Below are 25,333 nucleotides of genomic sequence, written 5' to 3' on the forward strand. Positions count from 1 at the left end.
CCAAACTGCGAAATTATGTCTTGACATTTCGGAACAGAATCCTCTGGATCCGAAAGATATAACAGTAAGTCATCAGCATATAATGACACTTTATGTACTAGGCCACCCCTTGTAATTCCCTGTACATCATTGTTGGATCGCAATACTATGTCAAGTGGCTCAATAGCCAAATCAAAGAGAAGGGGGGAAAGGGGACACCCTTGTCGCGTCCCTCTTTGAAGGGTGACACATTTCATTATTTAACATGAGAAATATTGATTTACGTTTGTTGATGAATGAATCAATATACATAAGCTTACACTTCAAAATCTTGTTTATTTTCCCACCAGTATACTACACAGACCAACGAAGGGCGGAAGTGCTCGTGTGATAAGCAAACTCAGCATTTTTTTTTGTACTTCCATCTGGAAGTTTCTTGTATATAAATTTCCCATCCACCAGCTTAGTCTCTTCCGTCATCTCCATAGCTGTGTCCAAATTCAGGGGCGGCATCCTTCAAAGGACCCAGCCCACGCAGACCGCAAAGGCCGGTGAGTGAGCATCTGTGAAATTGGACGGTCTAGCCTTCATATCAGCATCACCTGCCCTCAACTGAGCGTAGCTCATGTCGCCTAGCAATCGTGACAGTGCGAAGCACAGCTGTGGAAAAGCAGCTGGTTAAACGGAGAACGAACTTTTGCTCCTTTTTGTGGTTTGATTTTAAATCTAATTCAAAATAAGAAGAAGAAGAAGAAACAGCCTTTATTGTCCCACAGAGGGGAAATTTGGGTGTAACAGCAGCCGCAGTTATTATAAATATAAGTAAAAATATAATAATTCACACTATTAAGAAAAGAATATAAATATATATAAAATCAACAAACAAGATTAACCTTAATACTACTAATAATAACACTATATACAATGTACATGATGTGCCTGTGTGTTGAACCTTAACAGGCCGGACTATTTACAGTATATTATATATTATCCTACATTGTGTAGGTTATTGTGGTTTTTGTTGGGAGCAGTGATGGTTATAAAGTCTTACAGCTGCTGGGAGGAAGGATCTACGGTAACGCTCCTTTGTGCATTTAGGATGCAGCAGTCTGTCACTGAAGGAGCTCTCCAGCTCAGCAACAGTTTCATGCATGGGATGGGAGACCTTGTCCATCAGTGATGTTATTTTGGTCAGAGTCCTTCTGTCTCCCACCACCTGCACTGAGTCGAGAGGACATCCTAGGACAGAGCTGGCTTTCCTGATGAGCTTGTCTATCCTCTTCCTCTCAGCTGTAGACAAGCTGCTGCTCCAACATACTGCTGCATAGAAGATGGCTGATGCCACCACAGAGTCATAGAAGGTCTTCAGGAGTGTCCCCTGCACTCCAAAAGACCTCAGCCTTCTCAGCAGGTAGAGTCTGCTCTGACCCTTCCTGTAGAGCGCATCAGTGTTATGAGTCCAGTCCAGTTTATTGTTTAGGTGAACACCCAGGTACTTATAAGAGTCCACTATCTCAATGTCCACTCCCTGGATGTTCACCGGTGTCCGTGTGGTGGGTCTGCGCCTGCAGAAATCCACCACCAGCTCCTTGGTTTTAGCGGCGTTGATCAGGAGGTGGTTCCGCTGGCACCAGTCCACAAAGTCCTGAGTCCACTGTCTGTACTCTGAGTCATCCTCACCTGTGATGAGGCCAACTATGGCAGAGTCGTCAGAGAACTTCTGCAGATGGCAGCATGGGGAGTTGATGGAGAAGTCTGCAGTGTAGAGGGTGAAGAGGAACGGTGCCAGCACAGTTCCCTGTGGGGCCCCCGTACTGCAGACCAGCCTGTCAGAGACACAGCCCTGTGTCCTCACGTACTGTGGGCGGTCAGTGAGGTAGTCACACACATTTCAACATCAAGGAATACAGCTGAGCGAATGATTAATTTCCAACCAGGGGTGGGCTGGGGTTAAAATTCAGCCCGGGAGCTTGGTTTGGAGAAGCAAACGGACAAACCATAATTTTAAGACAAGAGAACTTTATTTGCAGGTGTGGACTGCACCTGTGGCCACGAGAGCTGCCGCTACTGTGCTTAATTGGGTAAAAAAAAAAAAAAAATTGGCCGTTCGGGAAACCTCCCGATGGCCACCATGCCCCCGTCTGAAAGAGTTATATATGTGTTTAACTTCCACTCAGTGGCGAAAACCAGCAGGAGGTTGAAAATGATGTGACAGCAGTCGGACGTTCTCTCCGGCTAAAGCGAACCTCGATAGCCCGGTCAGCTCATCACATTGTGCGTCGATATAACCTGCCTGGACTCCTGCAGTGAGAAATGTTCCACGGTGCAAAGCGCGATTAAAATGCTTTAAATTTTTAAATTCGTTATTTTCCCCGTAACTAATTAATCATAATTAACGTGTTAAAGTCCCACCCCTAGTTTTTCTCTTAGCATCATCAGTCTCTAACTTATCATCACACAAATCTGTTGGTGTTATAAGAAAGCAGACTGAGTGCTGAAAACATGAAATCAGTTTGTTCACAAGGGACCTTTGACATCCTGTTGCCTAGCAACCACTTATCAACATAACTGTCATGGTCTGGGGTCCGTTTGACCCTATGCGCTTTGTTTTGGCTTTATTTTGTCTATTCTGGGGTTTTTCTTGTGTTCTGGGGTTTGGTTATGTTTTGATTTTCTAGTTCCTAGTGTTCGGTGTCAGGTCTGCGTCTCTGTTCCCTTGAGCCACTTCCAGTTTTATTTATTGTTTGCGTCTATTGTCGAGTGAACAGGTGTCTAGTGTTGAGCAGGCCACCCTCTTGAGGTGGTGGCGCCTGTTTCAGGTGCTGCGGTGCTCCGTAATGCTGTCACCACAGCCCCGGGCCCACCTCCCCCTGTCCTGCGCTGGAATGTGGGAGGTCGGGGTGCCTATTGAGCCAGTGGACAGCTGGCTCTCTTCTTCCAGGCTGCCCCTTTTCTTTTCTTCATGGTCATAGGCCCCGCCATACACACACACATGCACGCAGACTACACATCACTCACAAATGTAGGGTCTAGGAGAGGCCACGTGTAGAGCCGCGTGGCCACTTGCCTCTCCTTTTTAATTGCATTATACTCGTTATAATTCACAACACATCCTGATACACACAGGACCTTTGAGGCAGGCATGTTACTCAGAGGTTGATGAGACGGGGCTGCTGAGGTGGCCCCACTCAGATCCCTGCTACTGTCTGTCCCCAAATTGTATTTGCACTTTAGACATGGAGGGTTTTGGGGGGGGCAGTGTGGGTAAGCACTGACGCTCAGCAGTTGGGTGCTTGTGGCACAATTGTCCCCTCAATTTTTATCTGGATCCTATGGTAACTTTTAGTAATTTCATTACACAGGCAAAGGTGAGGTGCCCTTTTTAATTTTTTTAAAATGTAAATATAGTAATTTACCTACTTTTGAATGAATATTTTGTTTTAAGGCAAAACCAGCAAAATCTTAAATCTGTCCTCTGCCCAGTGTGAATGAAGGCAAAAGACGCAAATATCGACACGATAAAAGATGAGTCGTTAATGTGCTGCGTGTGAGGGTTTAGTTACCATTCGATCCTGCGTAGCTCCGATTGAAGCCTTTGCTGTTGATGAGATCGATGGACGTGGCCTTGGTGCCATGATAAAGAAGCTTTTCATTGTTGGTATGTTTATTCTTCACCTCCATTTGTTTCTTCAGGATCTGGTAGTTCTGCCACAGTGTTGGGTTTTGGACCCTTTCGATCTGCCAACACAATCCAAACACAATTCATTCATTCTCATAGTTCTTCCCTTCTTAGCTGTTTCCTTTCTCTGATGACCTTCATTTTTTCATGAAAACACTTCCTCCTCCTACTGGCAGACACCACCACCTCAATCTAAAGGGTGCCTCTCTGTACATACATGAAATCAAGAACATGGCTGAAGCTTGCTGCAGCTGTGAGTCTGTCATACACTCGCATGTTTTTTGTTTTTTAGACATTCTTGGCGATGTCTCACCTGTCTCTCAAAAAGCATCTTAAGCTGTGAAGAGAAGAGCTTTGACTCCAGCCTGTTAGCACACCATAGCCTGATGACTGCAAACCTGCACAGACATTAATTAGCAGGTATCCTGTCTGTGCGATGCACCTGTAACTAAGCTAACTAACCTCAGCTCCAAAAAGAAGTTCAGTTATAGATAGTTGTAGCTCCAAAAACACCAGATGGTGACAGCCAGAATGCTACAATCAAAGCTTCAACATTGGACTTCAGCCCAGTGGGTGATTTCATGGTGACCACATCCATTTTTCATTTACAGTCTATGAGAAACAATCCAAACTCAAAGCTGAGACTTGGCACTTTAATTTGCTAACTAGTTATTTAGTTACAGTCTGCTCTGTGTATTTATGAGTGAACATACACTGATGATGCTAACATGAAGTCCGGCATTTGTCAGTTCACCCTCCACGTCGTTGTATTCCTTAGATCCTGGAGTCAGAGCAAACAGCTTCACAAGGTCGCCCTTCATGTCCTCCCAAAATGAAGGCAGAGGCAGAGCATTGTCATCTGTAACAATCATTGGAAGAGTTCAGTTTAAGGACATGTGCACCAGGCTGTGGCTGGAGTTTCAGTGGGAAATGTAAAATCTGTTAGTGTAGGACTGAGATTACTTGTTCTCAGGGTTTTTATAAGTGACAGCTTTTTTCAGCTTGGTTTTCTTACACATTATAACATTTTAAGCAAATACAGCCAATCAAAAGTCACCACTCAGCCTTTCATAGAGGTTTTACTTTGGAAAATGCAACAGGTTAAAAGAGCACTAAGTGCACATAAGTGACTCACCTTTCAGTTCTTTCCGAACGAGCTCCACATTCTTCCTGTTCCTGTTTGCTGAAACTGCTTTTTTAAGCTGTGGATCAGCGGTGTGCGTTTCATTGTTGATTTTGATCTTCACCTTTTGTTTTTTCTCCAGAGCCTCCTCAAGTTTGAGGTTGGTGTAGATATCAAAGGTCACCATTGACCCATCATGGTCCTGAAACTGCCATTCTACCGGCCCACTCACGAGCAAAGCCTGTCTCTTCTCCGTCCTTTCCACCTTCCCGGATGATGTCCCTGATGGTCATCAAATAAAAAAGCAAAAGAAAACAACAGTAACAACAACAAAAAAAAAGTCAAAACAAATACAAAACACTTATATTTGGCAATTTTTTTGTGTGTCAGTAATTTGCTGACCTAACTGCAGACTCTGCAGTGAAGACGTCTCTGGTCAGACCCTCCAGGTGGATCTCGGGGTCCTGGTCTTCTGCTCCTTTGTCCAGACGGCTGCTGACCGTCAGCTTCCTCTGCAGAGCGTTCAGCTCCTCCATGTCAGCCTGTGACAGCTGGTTAATGTACGGGTCAGAGATGGTTTTCTGTGCCTGCTCAGCCAGAATCAGCTCATTAATCCTTTTCTTGGTCCGACTCAAAGCCTGCAGTATTGGAGAAATGGTTGTAAATCTTTGTTACAAACAGGCACTGACACATTGGAAAAAACTCACAGAAAGACCAGAGATTAATTCTGTGTTCTGGAACTATTTATGGTGTATTAATCTGCCCTATAATTCTAAACAGGGTCTCTGACATGTTTCCAGATTTGTCATTGAGCACACGTTTTGGTTTTGGTGCATGACAGTAACACACTCAGCAACCCGACTGTGAGGAAAACACAGCAGCGTTTCACCAAGAAGCAGTTGAAGCACTTCGGCATTTGGTTGATGTGGATGACCTCATTGGGATGGCAGGTGTGTTTAGTTTTTTTGCTTGTTTCTGTTTGTACAAAATTTAAATATTGCTGAAAAAAACAAAACAAAAACAAGATGAATAAATGTATGTGTACCTTGCTGTCTTCAGCACACAGCTGAAACACTGTGGGTTCAAACCCTCTGCAGCGCCAAGTCAACAGCGCTGGACTGATCTGACCCGAATCCCAAAACTGAAGCAAATTGATTAAATTTTTCTGAAAGAACATTAAAACAAACACCATGAATGCATCTGAAACCAGGGCCACATGCCTAATGTGCTGAGGAGTAACCGTGACAATATTGGGAATAATATCGTTGTCGCTTTCCTTCACATTTTGCTGCTTTAGTGAAGGGGGCAACTTCTCAGATGATAAAACATAGGTATGATTCTTCATAACTTGAGTCTGAAGGTGCAGACACAAATTAAAACATCCCTGTATGACACATGAACTCCTACGACTTCTCCTCCTGTACTATGTATGCAGCTGGTGTTTAATCCATATGTAAAACACGATTAGGCAGCACAGAGATTTCCATCTCAGTGGGGCAACATGAAGGCTTCCTCAACCCAGCATCTGAGAACGCATCAATTTGCTGTGATATGTAATTACACAATAATCAATGTATACTTATCAGTTAAACATTTTTCTGTTAAATAAACTAAAAAATATTCATTGTACCTTTTAAGAAAAAAAATTACAAATAATTTTTCTAAGCAATCCCTGATCAAAATAAAGAGAAAACAGTTTTCTGTCAAGTATCTCTACAAAAACACAATGAATGAAATACCTTTTATTTTGCCAAAAACAGTCTTCTCCTCCGCCTCTCCCTGCCTCTTCTTCATGCTCGTGTGGAACTCCTTCATCATGGCCGTCTGGAAGATCAGGATCTTGACACTTTGAACGAACCTCGGCTGTTTCTTCCTCACAAACTCCACCACTGCGTCGACCATGGCGTCAGCCACAGCTGATGGGCTGGCCCCTCCCTGACCTAATAGGCAGATGACGGCCAAGTCATGATGATGATGATGATGATGACTCAATGATGAAAAGAGGATGAGTAGTGACCGAAAGAATAAGATCGCGAATACAAGCGCCAGAAATGAGTTTCCTTTGAAGGGTGGCTGGCCTCTCCTTTAGAGATAAGGTGAGGAGTGCGGCCATCCGGGAGGGGCTCAAAGTAGAGCCACTGCTCCTCCACATCGAAAGGAGCCAGTTGAGGTGGCTCGGGCATCTCCTGGCTGCCTCTTGGGTGAGGTGTTCAGGGCATGTCCCACCAGGAGGAGGCCCCGTGGTAGACCCAGGACACGCTGGAGAGATTATACCTCTCGGCTGGCCTGGGAACACCTTGGGGTCCCTCCGGATGAGCTGGAGGAGGTGGCTGGGGAGAGGGAAGCTTGGGCTTCTCTGCTTAGGCTCCTGCCCTCACCACCCGGCCTCGGATAAGCGGAAGAGAATGGATGGATGGATAGTTTTTCTCCCAGGCTTTGTGTTTGATTTTGCCATGGTAGGGATTTCAGGGGTTTTGTGTTTTTGTATTATGTAAGTCACCTACAAATAACTGCCCCAACTGTGAAAATTTGACTTTAAATTTTAAAAAAGCATAAACTGCATTGCAACAAGCTCTACTTTTCTGCAGAGGATATTTTCTCAGTATTTTAAAAAGCTGAGTCTACAAAGACAAAGTTTATCATTTTGGCTCCAGATTTTTTGATCTGAGAAAGTCACCAAAGTAACAATCGCACATCTGGCTGGTGTTACTGCAGGGGTGCAACATTCATTACAGCTCCAACATGAAAGAGTTGGACAAAACAAACACACTGAAGTGCCTACATGTGTGATATACACTGCTCAAAAAAATAAAGGGAACACTTAAACAACACAATATAACTCCAAGTAAATCAAACTTCTGTGAAATCAAACTGTCCACTTAGGAAGCAACACTGATTGACAATCATTTTCACATGCTGTTGTGCAAATGGAATAGACAACAGGTGGAAATTATTGACAATTAGCAAGACACACTCAATAAAGTAGTGGTTCTACAGGTGGGGACCACAGACCACTTCTCGGTACCTATGCTTTCTGGCTGATGTTTTGGTCACTTTTGAATGGTGGTGGTGCTTTCACACTCGTGGTAGCATGAGACGGACTCTACAACCCACACAAGTGGCTCAGGTAGTGCAGCTCATCCAGGATGGCACATAAATGCGAGCTGTGGCAAGAAGGTTTGCTGTGTCTGTCAGCGTAGTGTCCAGAGGCTGGAGGTGCTACCAGGAGACGTGGAGGAGGCCGTAGGAGGGCAACAACCCAGCAGAAGGACCGCTACCTCCGCCTTTGTGCAAGGGGGAACAGGAGGAGCACTGCCAGAGCCCTGCAAAATGACCTCCAGCAGGCCACAAATGTGTATCTGTCTGTACAAACGGTTAGAAACCGACTCCATGAGGATGGTATGAGGGCCCAACGTCCACAGATGGGGTTGTGCTCACAGCCCAACACCGTGCAGGACGCTTGGCATTTGCCAGAGAACACCAGGATTGGCAAATTTGCCACTGGCGCTCTGTGCTCTTCACAGATGAAAGCAGGTTCACACTGAGCACATGTGACAGATGTGACAGAGTCTGGAGACGCCGTGGAGAGCAATCTGCTGCCTGCAACATCCTTCAGCATGACCGGTTTGGCAGTGGGTCAGTAATGGTGTGGGGTGGCATTTCTTTGGAGGGCCGAAAAGCCCTCCATGTGCTCACCAGAGGTAGCATGACTGCCATTAGGTACCGAGATGAGATCCTCAGACCTCTTGTGAGACCATATGCTGGTGCGGTTGGCCCTGGGTTCCTCCTAATGCAGGACAATGCTAGACCTCATGTGGCTGGAGTGTGTCAGCAGTTCCTGCAAGATGAAGGCATTGAAGCTATGGACTGGCCCGCCCGCTCCCCAGACCTAAATCCGATTGAGCACATCTGGGACATCATGTCTCGCTCCATCCACCAAGGTCACGTACCACCACAGACTGTCCAGGAGTTGGCGGATGCTTTAGTCCAGGTCTGGGAGGAGATCCCTCAGGAGGCCATCCGCCACCTCATCAGGAGCATGCCCAGGCGTTGTAGGGAGGTCATACAGGCCACACACAGCACTGAGCCTCATTTTGACTTGTTTTAAGGACATTACATCAAAGTTGGATCAGCCTGTAGTGTGTTTTTCCACTTTAATTTTGTGTATGACTCCAAATCCAGGCCTCCATTGGTTTATAAATTTGATTTCCATTGATGATTTTTGTGTGATTTTGTTGTCAGCACATTCAACTTTGTACAGAAAAAAGTATTCAATGAGAGTTCAATGAGTATTCATTCATTCAGATCTAGGATGTGTTATTTGAGTGTTCCCTTTATTTTATTAGGAGTGTACTTCCTGCCCACTGACACTAAGTTCGTGCTGTGTTTCATCAGACATGATATTTGGGGAATATCAGACACTTTCAGTAGAAGCTGGTTGGGATATTTTCCACAGATGCTCATTGTCACATCCAACACACAGCAGAACACAGCCCAGTCCAGAGTTGTTAGCACTGCTGGCAAAATCATTAATGTGATTTAGGTGAGGGAGCGTGGAGGAGGCAGCACAAATGACGACCACTAGCTGGAATTGAATCCAAGGTACGGTTATCTGCTCTGATCACACATCAGTGTTATCTGACATCACATAGACTCTGTAGACGAGAGCTGGTTAGTTAGTATGTTTCAGCTTTGTATTAAAAAAAGTTTGTGACACAAACGCTGTTCAAACTTTTGGTTTGTCAGAGTTTCCTGTGGAGTAAAGACCTGTGTACCCTGCTGCACAGTGAATCGGTGAAATGAACATGCAGTCTGTACAGACCTGTTCCCAGGGTGGGGAAGGCAACAGAGGCGAACTTGTTCTCCTCACAGACCTTCAGCACTGAGTAAACCATGTCTTTAATGTTTGTAGGGTCGTTCTGGCCGACGACATGGATGATGTTTCTGCTGGGCAGCTGCCCGGCTGATGTCAGGATCAGTGCACGAGGCTGATGCATGGAACGCACTGCAGACAGGAAATACATGAGGCTTATAACACAGTGTGTGTATGTGTGTGTGTGTGTGTATGTATATATATATTTCATGGCAATGCCTTTCTGCTTCATCTCTGGATTTGCTTCCGCAAATTTTATAATCTCAAATTTATGCGCATAAGTGCGAGTTTACAGCCTACGCTTGCCTCCTGCACTTGCCATGATTGTTTCTGGTAAAATGAACTCATTTGCCCAGTTCAGCCAATCCAGGCATCACATGACTGTATAGACACTCAAGCGATCTCCAGACATTGTTACTTTGTTTAGGTGTAATGGGAACTGAATAGGGCAGCACGGTGGCGCAGTGGTTAGCACTGCTGCCTCACAGTTAGAATAACATCTGAAAGGTCTGGGTTCGATTCCATCTTGGCCCAGGCCTCTCCCTCTATCTGTGTGGAGTTTGCATGTTCTCCCCGTGCTTGCGTGGGTTTCCTCCGGGTACTCCGGTTTCCTCCCACATTCCAAAGACATGCACTTACTGGGGTTAGGTTAATTGGCTACTCTAAATTGCCCATAGGTGTGACTGAGCGCGCGAATGTGAATGTGAGTGTGAGAGGTTGTCTGTCACTCTGTGTTGGCCCTGCAACAGGCTGGCGACCTGTTCAGGGTGGACCCTGCCTCTCGCCCTATGACAGCTGGGATAGGCTCCAGCCCCCCCGCGACCCTGAACAGGATGAGCGGAAGCGAATGGATGGTTGGTTGGTTGGGAACTGAATAGGGCTTTAGCGCTAAACTCATCCAACTTATGCAATTACATTTAATTGGAAATGCATTACAATGGGTCCAGATTTTTCATCCTAAGTAGATTTAGGTGATGCTCCTTTACTGGAATGAACTTAAGAAAAATCGGGACCTGCAGAAGCCATCGACTAGAGCGAAAATCCAATTTGTGTGGATTTAACTTCTACTGAACAGATCCCAGCTCGCCCTGCTGGCCAGCTACCAGAGGCCTGGGAGTTTGAGGGTCCTGCGCAGTATCTTAGCTGTTCCAAGGACTGTGATCTTGGATGCCATTCCTGGAATCTGCTGGAGCCACTCACCCAGTTGGGGGGGGGGGGTCACTGTTCCGATTACTACACTGACACTGTTGCCTTCACCTTCCCCATCCTTTCTATCTCTTCTTTGAGCCCTTGGTATTTATTGGGCTTCTCGTGTTCCTTCTTCTTGATGTTGCCAGCACTGCAACGTCTATCACTACAGCTTTCTTATATTTGTCCACCACTACTATGTACAACCGTATATTAGTCATTATCAGTTTGTCTGTCTGTATCTGGAAGTCCCACAGGATCTTGGGTCTGTCACTCTCAACCACCCTTGAGGGTGTGTCCCACTTTGACCTCAGGACTTCCGGGTCATACTCGGCACAGATGTTCCTGTATACCATGGTTATGGCGTTCCATGTATGCCCTGGCTGCTAGCATCTTGCACCCTGCTGTTATGTGCTGGATTGTCTCAGGAGCATCTCTGCACAGCCTGCACCTGGGGTCTTGCCTTGTGTGGTAGACCCCAGCCTCTATCAATCTTGCAAAAAGATCAAAGTGCAGACATTCAAATGTCTAAGAAATATACCATATTTTCTAAACTGGTTATCATTTCAGGGTTATGGGAAAAATACTTTTAATACATTTTCAGTTATAATAGTGCACAGCTGTATGAATGTGGAGCATATTGAGTCCAATAAAAAAGTAGCAAAAAGTCTGTAATTCCATGTACCCACCCGTCTGTGCACACTCCTGCTCGACTGTCATTCCAGCAGCGTCTAAGATTGCTTTGGACACTCCTGAGAAACAAGAACAGCAACAGGACAGTTAAGGCACATGTTATGTTGTGTTTCAAAATATGTTTTGTTCTTTCACAAAATTAAAAGTGTAAATAAAAACAGAAAGCAATCAATGCAAATCTCATAAAATCTCAAGTCATATGTTATTTGGGGTGGCTGTAGCTCAGTAGGTAGAGCAGGTCACCTACTGATCGGAAGGTCAGCAGTTCGATTCCTGGCTACTCCAAGCTACATGCCAATGTATCCTTGGGCAAGATACTTAACCCCAAGTTGCTCTCCGACCATCCTGTCGGAGTATGAATGTGTGTGAATGCTAGTTAATTAAAAGCACTTAGCTTAGTATAAACATGGAAGTGCTTGTATGAATGTGAGTGCATGGGTAAATGTAAACATGTTGTGTAAGCGCTTTGAGTGCTCTGACTGAGTAGAAAAGTGCTATATAAGAGCTAGTCCATTTACCATTTATTCATGAGCAACAAAAGATTGGAAAGGTAAGTAGCACTAGTAACAGGATTGGGTATGAAAAGTGTTTTTCAGAAGTAAATCTGAGTCTACAAATTGTAGAAGAATTTCAGAATAATGTCTCTCAACATAAAATTATGAAGACTGGATATCTCATCATCTGCAGTATACAGTACATCAGCTCTGTGCACAGGGACAAGGAAGAAAATCAGTACGGATCGCTGTGATCTTCAGGCCCCCAAACAGCACTGCAGTAAAAAAATGGACTGAGGCAAAGTGGGAACTGTTCTGAGATCAGACTGATGGTATTCTGAAATCTTTTTTGGAAAATCCAAAAAAGGAACGGCTCCATCAGTGCGTAAAGTTATATACAGGTTTCAGAGCAACATGTGCTCCTATCCAGATGATGTCCTCCTCAGGGAAGGCCTTCATATTTCAGCAGGATGATGCTATACGATGATGCTGCATCTATTCCAGCAGCACAGCTTTGTAGTAGAAGACTCTGGATGCTGAACCAGTCTGCCTGCAGTTCAGACCTTTCACCAGCTGAGAACATTTGGAGCATCATGAACCCAAAAACAGGACAAAGCAGACTGAGGACTGCTGAGCAGCTGGAATCCTCTATCACAGGGGTCTCCAAACTTGCGGCCACTTCCGGTCTGCGAATTGATGTCAAAAATAACATACAATTTGGCCCTTTAAGTTACTTTGACATTTCACATTCCCCTCCAATTAAGACGGTTAAGCGAAAGTTTGGAGGCCCCTGCTCTATCAGACAGAACGGGACAACATTTATCTCCCAAAAGTCCAGCAGCTGCTCTCCTCAGTTCCCAGACATTTATGGACTGTTGTTAACGCAGAGGCGATGCTGCGCAGAGGGAAAATTTTCTATTGAAAACTTTGATTGAACAGTAAACTTTTCTATGTTTAATTGTTAATAAAATACAGGTTTGAGATTTTCTAATCATTACATTCTGTTTTATTTACATTTCACACAGTGGCCCAACTTTTTCTGGACTGTTTTTAAATATTTGTGTAAATATACATATATAAATTATATATTTTCAAATACTATCAGCACATGCTGCTATGGTGACTCCAGTCTTGACAGTAATTCTCCTTCTATTTTAGTTTAAGGGGCTTTACAGGAACACTCATCTGCTTTAAGGTTAAAGGTCTGATTGGAGGAATTGACAATGACATCACTGGCCTCCTTGGTTATGTCACCTGATGACACCTCCAGGGTGAGTTGACCCATCTGCATCTGGTACACACCGAGGGAGGTGGACAAAACTGGGCCGAAGGAGCCTGACACACAAAGATATGCATATTTAAGTTTTCACTTTGGGAGGAAGGCAGAGTCTCTGGAGAGAACTGAAGGTTTGAACCCAGGACCTTCTTGGTGTGAGGCAGCAGTGTTAGACACCACAGCACCATGCTGCTTCTTAATTCTTAAACTATTCTAAATGTATTAAAACTATAAAAGTTAAAAACTGCCCACCAAGTAACATTCTTATGTAGTGAGGATCAATAAAACTGTTTAGCCTCTTATGTCTAAAATATTTACTGTTAAACAAAGTTCAGTGGTGACACCTGGTGGACAAACAAAGACACAACATCACTGAAGGTCTGATCAAGACTGCAAAGTGAAAATAAAACATCAGTTTTAATCAGCTAAATGCAGCAGATTAAGACCAAACAACCACTAAGTGTCACATTAAAGAGGGCGTCTGCTGGAGCTGTGTTGTGTTCTTAGTAGTTGTCTGTGTAGATTCTCAGTTATCCAGGTCATAGTAGTCTCTGGAGCTTGAAAAAGGCGACTGGACTTCTTTTTGTTTCTTGAAGACGTTTCACCTCTCATCCGAAAGGCTTCTTCAGTTCTCAACCAAATGGTGGAGAGACCCAGGTATTTAAACCCCTGTGGGCGTAGTCCCCTGGAGGTGGACTACGCCACTTCGAAGAGCCACTTCGACAGGACAAGATTCAGCAGTACATCTGCATCTGAAGGAAAAAGGGCACTCTTTTGAGGATGCCAATGTCCACATTTTGGACAGGGAAAACAGATGGTTTGAAAGAGGAGTGAAAGAAGCCATCTATGTCCACTGTGAACGACCATCATTGAACAGAGGAGGTGGATTACGTCACCAACTTTCCCCCGCTTACAGTGCTGTCCTGAGCTCCCTTCCCAGACGTCTCAACCCCCATTCACACCTTTGTTCCAGTGACCTCAATAGGCCACAGGAAACAATGGAGCGGAGTCCTAAGTTGGTTTCAACTGAAACCACTGATTAAATATGACCCACGCCCCCTTCACACCTGGGCACATGTGTTCAAGCACATGATCAATAGAGGGTCATAACCACCTCCAGGGGACTACGCCCACAGGGGTTTAAATACCTGGGTCTCTCCACCATTTGGTTGAGAACTGAAGAAGCCTTTCGGATGAGAGGTGAAACGTCTTCAAGAAACAAAAAGAAGTCCAGTCGCCTTTTTCAAGCTCCAGAGACTACTATGACCTGGATAACTGAGAATCTACACAGACATATTGCCTTGCACTTTGGGAGGAACACCCTTCAATTGGTGCGGGAGTATGAAAGGGACTCAAGAAAGCTAGCGGACTACAGGAACCACCTTCGTTTCAACTTGAGATGCAGACAGTCCAGACTGGTTCCCAAGAGTTTGCACCTTGGGTCCACAGTAAAAGGACATAGAGCTGACCAAATTCTATGGAGAGCACAGAACCACCTTTTAAGTGAAAGGATAAGACAGGTCCATTTCACCATAGATGCACTCCAGAACAAAATCCACCAGACTCAGCAGAAACTCTCATCACTCTTACCTCACACCATAGCAGAAGAAGTTTCTACATTTGTGGACAAAGCCCAGCTCGCACAACACATCAAAGGCAAGGAAAGACAACTACGTAAATTTCAAACTCTGCAAACCAAGGCATACCATTCATCTGTTAACAAACAGGACGACACGATAAGCAATGGAAACCAAGGAAAGTGGGTGAAGAACCTATCAGACAGGGTCCTCACCAAACCAGAAGAAAATGTGCTAGCCAAAGGACTCAACTTTGCCATAGCCCCACAACAGCTTCCTATAATAGACCTCATCACAGCAACAGAAACCGCTATAAGAAATAACAAACTTTCTCATCCTGTAGCAGAACAGATCAGGATGAAAGTTTCAGCCACTCTCTCCAGTGCAAGACTTCCTCCATCCAACCTCACCATTCAGGAGAAGAAGGCCATCACAGCCCTAAGCAAGGATCAAAACATCACCATACTGCCAGCCGACAAGGGGAGGTGCACGGTTGTGCTGAATTCATCGGATTACCACAACAAAATTACTACACTCCTCAGTGACAACAATACTTATGAGGTCTTGAGACGTGATCCCACAAGCAACTACAAGAAAAAAGTTGTTTGCTGCCTGCAACAACTTGAAAAGGAAAAAGCCATTGACCGCCCCACTTACTACCGCCTGTACCCTGGAGAAGCCACTCCATGCATTTATGGACTCCCAAAGATCCACAAAGAAGGAGTCCCACTTCGACCCATTATCAGCAGTATAAACTCGGTCACCTACAACATTTCCAAACACCTCGCCACCATCTTATCACCGCTTGTTGGCATCACACCCCACCACATTGAAAACTCTACAGATTTTACTAACAAGGTCCAGAATCTTGTACTGGATCCAGATGAAACCATGGTGTCCTTTGATGTGGTTTCACTTTTCACTTGCATACCTACAACTGAGGCAGTGGAGACCGTCAGAAGACGACTACAGGAAGACGATTCCTTACTGAACAGAACCAGCTTCACCCCAGATCAGATTTGTGCACTTTTAGATCTCTGCCTTACCACAACATATTTTAAATACAATGATGGATTCTACAGACAGAAGCATGGATGTGCCATGGGCTCCCCAGTGTCTCCCATTGTAGCCAACCTTTACATGGAGGAAGTGGAAAGTAAAGCTCTTGGTTCTTTCAAAGGGACGGCACCTAGCCACTGGTACAGATATGTAGATGACACCTGGGTCAAAATCAAAACCCAAGAAGTAGAAGCCTTCACTCGTCACATTAACTCAGTGGATAAATACATACGTTTTACCAGGGAGGACACCAGAGATAACAAGTTACCATTCCTGGACTGTGCGGTGCTTATCGAGGAAGATGGAAGCCTCAACATTGAAGTTTACCGGAAGCCCACACACACAGACCAGTATCTCCTCTTTGACTCCCACCACCCTCTGGAACACAAACTTGGGGTGATCAGGACCCTACAACACCGTGCGGAAAGTGTTCCCTCTAAGGCAGAAGGGAAGCATAAGGAACACACACACATTAAGAAAGCCCTCAAAACATGCGGTTACCCCAACTGGGCCTTCATCAAATCAGCTAAGATGCACAGGAATGAAGGCCAAACACAAACTACAGAGAATGGGAAGGACAAGAGGAACAACATTGTCATCCCATATGTGTCAGGCTTGTCAGAGAAACTCAGAAGAATTTTCTCCAAGCATGACATCTCAGTATACTTCAAACCAAGTCACACCCTAAGACAAAAACTGGTTCATCCCAAGGACAAACCCGCCAAACACAAGATCAGCGATGTAGTGTATGCTGTTCAGTGCAGTGAAGAGTGCTCGGACCTCTACATTGGTGAAACCAAACAGCCTCTTCACAAACGAATGGCACAACATAGAAGAGCCACTTCGACAGGACAAGATTCAGCAGTACATCTGCATCTGAAGGAAAAAGGGCACTCTTTTGAGGATGCCAATGTCCACATTTTGGACAGGGAAAACAGATGGTTTGAAAGAGGAGTGAAAGAAGCCATCTATGTCCACTGTGAACGACCATCATTGAACAGAGGAGGTGGATTACGTCACCAACTTTCCCCCGCTTACAGTGCTGTCCTGAGCTCCCTTCCCAGACGTCTCAACCCCCATTCACACCTTTGTTCCAGTGACCTCAATAGGCCACAGGAAACAATGGAGCGGAGTCCTAAGTTGGTTTCAACTGAAACCACTGATTAAATATGACCCACGCCCCCTTCACACCTGGGCACATGTGTTCAAGCACATGATCAATAGAGGGTCATAACCACCTCCAGGGGACTACGCCCACAGGGGTTTAAATACCTGGGTCTCTCCACCATTTGGTTGAGAACTGAAGAAGCCTTTCGGATGAGAGGTGAAACGTCTTCAAGAAACAAAAAGAAGTCCAGTCGCCTTTTTCAAGCTCCAGAGACGTTCTTAGTAGTTCTGAAGGGTCTTACGTGAGGAGTGCTGTGATTGGCTGACAGGCTGCTGAATTGATTGGTCATTAAAACCGCGTTCTTCGTGTTGGGTGTTCCTCTCAGCCGGCTGACCGGTGAACTCCCTGGTGAAACACTGACCAACAATACTCATCAACACAGATGTTACTGCTGTAACTGTGGCTCAGTGAAGCAAAAACAGCAAAAACATTTACTGTTAGGCTTCTATATACATTTCATCATTTCAAAAATTACAGTAGTTTTAATGACATGTTAAAGTAAGTACATTTTGTATGAAGCAACTGTTTCATATCTGGCTGAGGTTAAAATAATACTCGACTAAAAAGCTATGTACCTACATCGACCAATCCTAACCCTATGTGCTGTTTATTATCCTCTTTATTTGATTCAACAATAGATTAAAAGCTGAACTAGCAGTTTAATACAAGATTTTAATTAAGTTATTGAAGTAATTAAGTGGCACACTTTTCTATTAGCTCAGTGTGAGCGTCTGCTGTGTTTTACAGTCACATCATTTCCTCCTCAGTTTTCACTGTAAGCGTCTCCCTGTGAGAGGAAGAAGGTGAACTACAGATAAATTTGCTTGACTTTAAGACAAATGTTTCCATTCCTGTGAGTAAAGTTTTAAAGGTGTTAAACTTAATAAAATGAAAAAGAGCTAAAAAAAAACAAAACACCCATAACTGTCTCATTTTCATCAATGTGACCAATTTATCCTTTGTTTGCTATTAAAGCTGGTTTCCACACACTGGTCAGTGTCTCAGATCCAAGTGTGTGAATCAACATTAAGCTGATATTAGTGATCTATAAGAAGATATAATCCTAATCAGCTCCAGTACTGGCAGTGTGCATCACTATTTGAATGTGGATTATTTTAGTTTCCCTTGTTTCAGTTTCTATGCTAAGAGAGCTGCTGGCTATAAATTGGATTATACCTGCATCATGTGACTGACAGGTAAACTTTGGAATAAATCTCTCCACCTGACAGTGTAGGTCAGGCCTCACCATGTGACAGATCAGTGTCTGTCTGCAGAGTGTGTACTGTGTGTGACTCTGTGGTTTCACTCCCTCAGAGGTTGTGGTCTGTTTGTCTCTTGTGGTCACTGTTAGAACACGATAAACACTTAAACACAGCCAGCTCCTATCAGGGCGTCAGAAACTCACATCCACAGTTTGGCCGTCACTGTCGTGAACGACGATGACCACCGTTCTCAGAGAGCGAGGATTTCTCCTGCTGCTGTACGAGTGGATCTCCCTCAGCAGGAGTTTGGACACCAAAGCTCTGGGGAAGCTCAGGTTTCCTGTACCGATGGCTGGAAGAGACAACGATGCCATCTGATGCTTCTCAGCCTCCTCCAGACAGGATCTGATGATGGATGTTAACGCCTGACAAATGGAGATAAGACAGAGAAAGTGAGGCTGGACTGCAGTGACTGGGCAATAAACAGTAAGTCGTATAGTTTTTGAGATTCTTTATTTATTTTTTGGCCTGTCATGTCTGCAGTTTTCGCAATCAGAATGATGAACCGAATGCACTACTGTACCAAACAAATTGGCTTTTACAAGAGCTCTATAAGTTTTACATAGGCTATTCTTGTTAATTGTAATTTTATTTATTGTTGCCAGATCTGACAGGCAGGAAGAGATGAAGAGAAATAGAAGAATGGGGGGGGGGGGGGGGGATATGAGGTAATTAGCTACACATATATACACATTCTAAACATTCACACACACACACTATTATATTATATAATATTATATATATATATATATATATATATATATATATATATATATATATATATATATATATATATATATATATATATACATATACATATACATATACATATATATACATACATACACATACACACACGCATGTACTTGGAGTAATGTGTGTGTGCCTCTGTCATGGAACGTACTCAATAATGATGGCAAGAAGCCCCAACCACCCCCATCCGGATCCAGAGGCAAGCAGGAAAGACTCTGTGGACCTGGGCCATCCACGGCCCACCAGGAGCTCAGAAGACCCACAGCCACACATCCTGATGGCAACTGTGCAACTGGCAACCCCAGAGGAGGAAGGAGGGACACCCCAGACAGAGCCCCCACGGTCAATGGGCAGGAGCCCAGAAAGCCTGAGGCAATGAGCAGCCACACCCCCCGGTAGCGCTCCCCCCCAGCACAAGGCGAGAATGCAGCCCCGAGGCCCCAACAGAGAAAGCAATTCAAGGAACATGTTCTCCATCATGTGCTCCTGTAGCTGTAAACTCTCAGAGGCAGCTGCCAATGTGGGTTTTAGTGGTGCATCTAAAACTCTCCAATCAAAGTGCTGCAGATACTGTGGGATTTCTCTAAAGTGTGTTTAACTGAGAATTTTTGCTAAAGCAAAACTAAAGACACTGCTTTATAAAAATTAAATGTGCTGTATTCACACAGAAATAATTTCAGACACAATGAAGGCAGAGGAGAAGTGGACTGTGGTGCAGGACAGGAGTGACTGAAGGCCTTCATGTGGATTTCTGGACATATACGAGTCCTCACTTCTGTAATAATCTGTTATTCAGCATAGCTTTATTCTATCTGAAGCACCGTGGTTACTGTCTGCTGTGATATTTATCCAAAAAAATCTGTAGTTTATGGGAATAACAGGAAAGTGAAATATTGAGTTAAAAAGAAAAACTGTCTTCAAACACCAAAACATATCAAATAAACCACATGACGAGTGTTCAGTAAGACTTTTCTTTTTTGTTGTCAAGGCTCAGTGACCCACATTTATTCCACATTTATATGTGCAGCCATCTCTTTTACCCACTTTAGGAGTCTAACCTTTGAATAAGAAGCCTCACCTCCTCTGCCTGGCCACCTTCATTGTCCCAGAAAGGACAAACAGCATGAAAGACTTTCTGACATCTGAGCCTGTAGCCATCAGTGATGACGACATCACCGTATTGCAGTTTGGACCTTCTGGCTTCAGAGTAAATGGCATCCTGCAGTGTGTCTCCAGCTGCTGACAGGATGGCTTTGGAAACAGCTCCCTGCTTCAGGTTCATATCCTCTAAGATGGTGTTGACGATGACGTCAGTCTGTGGAACAAACGCAAAATCACACAAGTTTACAAACTGGCGATAAAGTGTTCAAGTAAAAATACAGAAACATTGTATGATTTTTGCTGTTCAGACAAAAAGGCTGCAGAGGAAACGACATTATATAAATTATAAAAGACTGTTTACTAATTGCAGCAAAGCAGACCAAAAGCAATTTTCACAGTTAAAACAGCAAATAATACTGAGCCAAATCCAACCCCCACATTTATATTTGGCACCACAACAAAAGTTTTTCCTTTCACAGTTTTTTAAATGATAACCAATTCTTCACCAGTCTATGGTTGAAATTAAGAGATGCAGACTAACAGCGTAACTATAGAACTATAAAGCAGATATTTGAAAAACATTGTAAAACAATTTTAATTTAAAATTCAGGCTGCTGTAAACATGTGAATCCAACATAAACCTTAAACCACTTGAGTCAGACTCGAGGCCCGTGGGCCGGTGTTGTGCCAAAAAGTGATCGTCTGCCAGAAAGTGATTTTTGATGTTTCTATGTGCTTTTATGTGTAATGTCTTTACTTATATTGGTGAATAGAGTGTAGTCAATAGGATTTATGAAGGGGTTAGATATAAAATGAAGAAATTACCTGTTATTCAAGTATCTTTATGACTCTGCATTATTGCACGTACATTATAATAAATCCAGTCTTCTTTGGTCACTTAAAATATCTTTATAGAGTGTAATGTCATATTTGTTCTGATTTCTGCTGCCCTCTTTACCAGATCTCTCTTTAAAATCTGGGCAATCACAGTTTTTACCCAGATAAATAAAGAATATATAAAAGTCGCTGCCAAAAACTGATTGCAGCTTCTAATTTGTAACAGAAATGTTGCTTCTTACTCAAAATGACTTGATATCATTCACGAGAGATACGTTTGACAAATTTTTCACAGATTATAGGTCAGCAAGTCATTTACAACAGTTTAAATATGGGCAATCATTTTCTGGCAATCCCCTTTCGGCAGACGATCACTTTTTGGCACAACACCGGATTTGGCCCGCGATGTAATTTCATACGGCTCGCGAGATGATTTCATATAGCTATCATAAATGGCCAACGGTAAACAGCGTTCCCACGACTTATACTACAAATCCCATAATGCACTGCAACAGCTGCTGCAGGCCAAGACCTGTGCGCTAACCCATTTGTGTTGCCAATGACTCATTGATCAGTGATCAGTAGACAGCACTTTTACAATAACATATAAGCAGCCTGATCCCCAAAAATGGCCAAATGAAAAGTGGAAAATGTGCGGGGAAAAGGACAGTTGAGGGAGAAGATGCAGAGGGAGACCTGCACAGGTGAGCTGACAGCGCATCACTGCGTCCCACAGCAGGAAGCGCTGTGCAGCAAAGTCCTGAAGACAACGCGACACAGACAGTGCCGGCGATCGTCGCTGAGCCACCCTTTACGTGCCCTTACCTGGTGTGAACAGCTGTTTAACACTGAGTGTATCATCCCTGAGCCGGGTGACCAATGGAATTTTGAATTACCGTAATTTCGCGACGGTTTGTCCTATCGGAAAAATTCAAACAGTTTCTGAAAGCTGAGAAATTGCACTTCACATCCAATATAGGGTTTATTACAGTAACAGTTTGCAAATGGCGGCACCTTTGTGCCTGCAGCTTCAGGGATGGAAATCAGAGCAGGTCTCCACCGCTGTGTTTGCAGCTGCACTTTCTGCTGATAAACTGGACACGCTGCTCAGTTTATGCAGCGTTTTTCCGCATGTGAAGCAAAAAATTCGCATCACAATTTTTACCTGAAAAATTAGCAAATCATCAGCTTGAAATATTCTCATTTTTCCTGATGACATTTTTGAAGAAAAGTTTTATATTTTATTTAAGGTGTTGAGGAAAAAGTTGCTGTGTTCTGACCATTCAAATCATATTGCTGATTAAAATGATTTTTAATTCTGACTGTGTCTTCAGTTTTGGTCCTTCATATGATTGAGTGTGACACTCCTGCCATACTAATTAGACCAATAAAGATTCTTTCCATACCATTTTGTACAGGAATTTAGATCTAAACTTAATGCTCCTTTTTTTCACTTCACGTAATCTTCTCCTCCTTTTGCCTTTTTTTGGCACACTCTTACCCTCACCAAGACAGAAACATGCACACCTTGCTCATGTTTTTCGATAATTTTGTGCTTTATATCCATGGTCATCATCCTTTTCAGCACCGATCTTGGCATTCGATTTCTTTGGTGCCATGGTTTAAAAAAAGGAAATGTTCCAAAATAAATGCAAAAAATAATCAAAACATTAACAACCATCGACAAAAACAAGTGCACAGCGAGAGGATAAAAAAATACAAATGGAATGTGCGGATGGTGTATTTTCGCTCGCATGTAACTCAGATATTTGCTCCCAACATAAAGCAAAAATTCGACCAAGCGACTGATTGTATCTCAAAAAACCCGGTAGTTGGGACACTCCTAAATCAAGGTACCGCTGTAGTTCCTTTGACTAGATAGAACCATAGAAGCATTGACCAAGACATGAAAAGGGCCAGCAAACTGAGAAAAACTTTGTATAAACCTCCTGTAGTTACTGCAGAAACCCAAAAATGAACTAAGATCTTTCACAGATTTTGGCGTACATCACTGTTGTATTGCAGCTACTTTATCAGGATCTGCACCTATGCCTTCAGCAGAGACCTGATGCCCAGGGAAACGCTCACTGGACTGAAGAAACTGACACTTTTCCACTTTAACCTTTAAACTTGTCTTTGTAAATCACTGAAATACTTTCTAGAGGTGACCTAAAAGCTCTTCAAATGTGTGAGAATAAAACAAGATGTGTTACGTAGTGAAGGCTTCTGCAATCATGACGGACGCTCCGATGTCTTTTTCTGAACGGTTAAAGTTCAGTTTTTATTTTTTTTTTACGAACAAGGTAACAGCGGTCCAACGGAACAGATGATCGTATCCTAGCAACACCAAACAACAGCAGACAAGATAACGACACAGACAAAAAAACCCAATTCTGTTGGGAACCTTTCAAAATAAAACTCTTCCTTTTTCCAAAATAATTATACTTGACATTTCACTTTACCGTATGTAATTATGTACAATCATGTTAAATTCAGTGAATATTAATAATCAAGTAAATTATATTTAACAACATACAACTGTAAATAATTCTCAACAAGATGTCATCCAAGTAGACATGCATAATCTGAAATACCAGCTCACTCATAGTGGCCTGCATGAGCTTCTGAAATATTGCTGTGCCGTTACAAACACCAAATGGCAACCTGGTGTACTCAAACAACCCAGAAGGAGTGGTGAAGGCTGTCTTATGCCTGTCCTATTCATGAACTGCTACTTGATGATAGCCACTGGCCAAATCAATGGTAGAGAAAAGTGTAGCACCATGCAAATTCAATTCAATTCAATATTATTTATATAGCGCCAAATCTCAACAGTCGCCTCAAGGCGCTTTGTATTGCGGGTCAAGACCCTACAATAATACAGAGAAAACCCAACAGTCAAAACGACCCCCTATGAGCAAGAACTTGGTGACAGTGGGAAGGAAAAACTCCCTTTTAACAGGAAGAAACCTCCAGCAGAACCAGGCTCAGGGAGGGGCAGTCATCTGCTATGACTGGTTGGGCTGAGGGGAGAGAAAAGACATGCTGTGGAAGAGAGCCAGAGATTAATAACAATTAATGATTAAATGCAGAGTGGAGTATAAACAAAGTAAATAAGGTGAATGAAATGAAACAGTGCATTATGGGAACCCCCAGCAGACTAGGCCTATAGCAGCATAACTAAGGGAGGGTTCAGGGTCACCTGATCCAGCCCTAACTATAAGCTTGATCAAAAAGGAAAGTTTTAAGCCTAATCTTAAAAATAGAGAGGGTGTCTGTCTCCCGAATCCAAGCTGGGAGCTGGTTCCACAGAAGAGGGGCCTGAAAGCTGAAGGCTCTGCCTCTCATTCTACTCTTAAGTATCCGAGGAACCACAAGTAAGCCAGCAGTCTGAGAGCGAAGTGCTCTGTTGAGGTGATATGGGAGTATGAGGTCTTTGAGATAAGATGGGGCCTGATTATTCAAGATCTTGTATGTGAGGAGAAGGATTTTAAACTCTATTCTAGATTTAACAGGGAGCCAATGAAGAGAAGCCAGTATGGGAGAAATCTGCTCTCTCTTTCTAGTCCCTGTCAGTACTCTAGCTGCAGCATTTTGGATCAGCTGAAGGCTTTTCAGGGAGCTTTTAGGACAGCCTGATAATAATGAATTACAATAGTCCAGCCTAGAAGTAATAAATGCATGAATTAGCTTTTCAGCATCACTCTGAGAAAGGATGTTTCTAATTTTAGAAATATTGTGCATATACAAAAAAGTGGTCCTACATATTTGTTTAATATGTGCATTGAAGGACAAAAATGACTCCAAGATTTCTCACAGTGTTACTGGAGGCCAAAGTAATGCCATCCAGAGTAAGTATGTGGTTAGACACCATGTTTCTAAGATTTGTGGGGCCGAGTACAAGAACTTCAGGTTTATCTGAATTTAGAAGCAGGAAATTAGAGGTCATCCAGGCCTTAATGTCTTTAAGACATTCCTGCAGTTTAAATAATTAACTAATGGGTGTCATGGCAACTTAAACTTAAACTCCTGGTGCAGACCCAGACCACCCACTGCACCAGGAGTTTAAGTTGATTCCCTCTGGATGCAGATATCAAGTGTCAAGATGCAGGACAAATAGAATCTTTTGTCCCATTAGCAGTTAGAATCACAACAAATCATTTAAAAAACCTATCTATGTTTTATAGTATAAATTAAATGTTATCTGTATCGTACTACTGGCTGTGGAAATAATTGCCCCCTTGGGGATAATAAAGATCTCAGAAGTGAAC

General features: G+C 43.5%; 1 protein-coding gene across 2 annotated transcripts in view; it reads right to left on the bottom strand.

Annotated features, from left to right (window-relative positions):
- Positions 1-3,269: 3,269 nt before the first annotated feature.
- Positions 3,270-25,333, bottom strand: part of LOC115775897 (protein mono-ADP-ribosyltransferase PARP14-like) — an 80,063-nt gene continuing 57,999 nt past the window's right edge. The window contains exons 13-19 of one of the 2 annotated variants that reach the window (XR_004019405.1): positions 17,351-17,465; positions 13,284-13,364; positions 11,532-11,594; positions 9,604-9,786; positions 6,521-6,721; positions 5,184-5,419; positions 4,960-5,063 (exon numbers count right to left, since the gene is read on the bottom strand). Coding sequence is in view for 1 of the 2 variants with exons in the window: in XM_030723407.1 (XP_030579267.1) it covers positions 3,535-3,717; positions 4,372-4,517 (329 nt within the window). In the remaining variant the exon portion in view is untranslated. Of the gene's footprint in view, positions 3,718-4,371; positions 4,518-4,959; positions 5,064-5,183; positions 5,420-6,520; positions 6,722-9,603; positions 9,787-11,531; positions 11,595-13,283; positions 13,365-17,350; positions 17,466-25,333 lie in introns of those variants that run through there. The other variant, XM_030723407.1, reaches the window with a different exon arrangement.

This window comes from Archocentrus centrarchus, unplaced genomic scaffold, assembly GCF_007364275.1.
Source record: "Archocentrus centrarchus isolate MPI-CPG fArcCen1 unplaced genomic scaffold, fArcCen1 scaffold_26_ctg1, whole genome shotgun sequence".
NCBI lineage: Eukaryota > Metazoa > Chordata > Actinopteri > Cichliformes > Cichlidae > Archocentrus > Archocentrus centrarchus.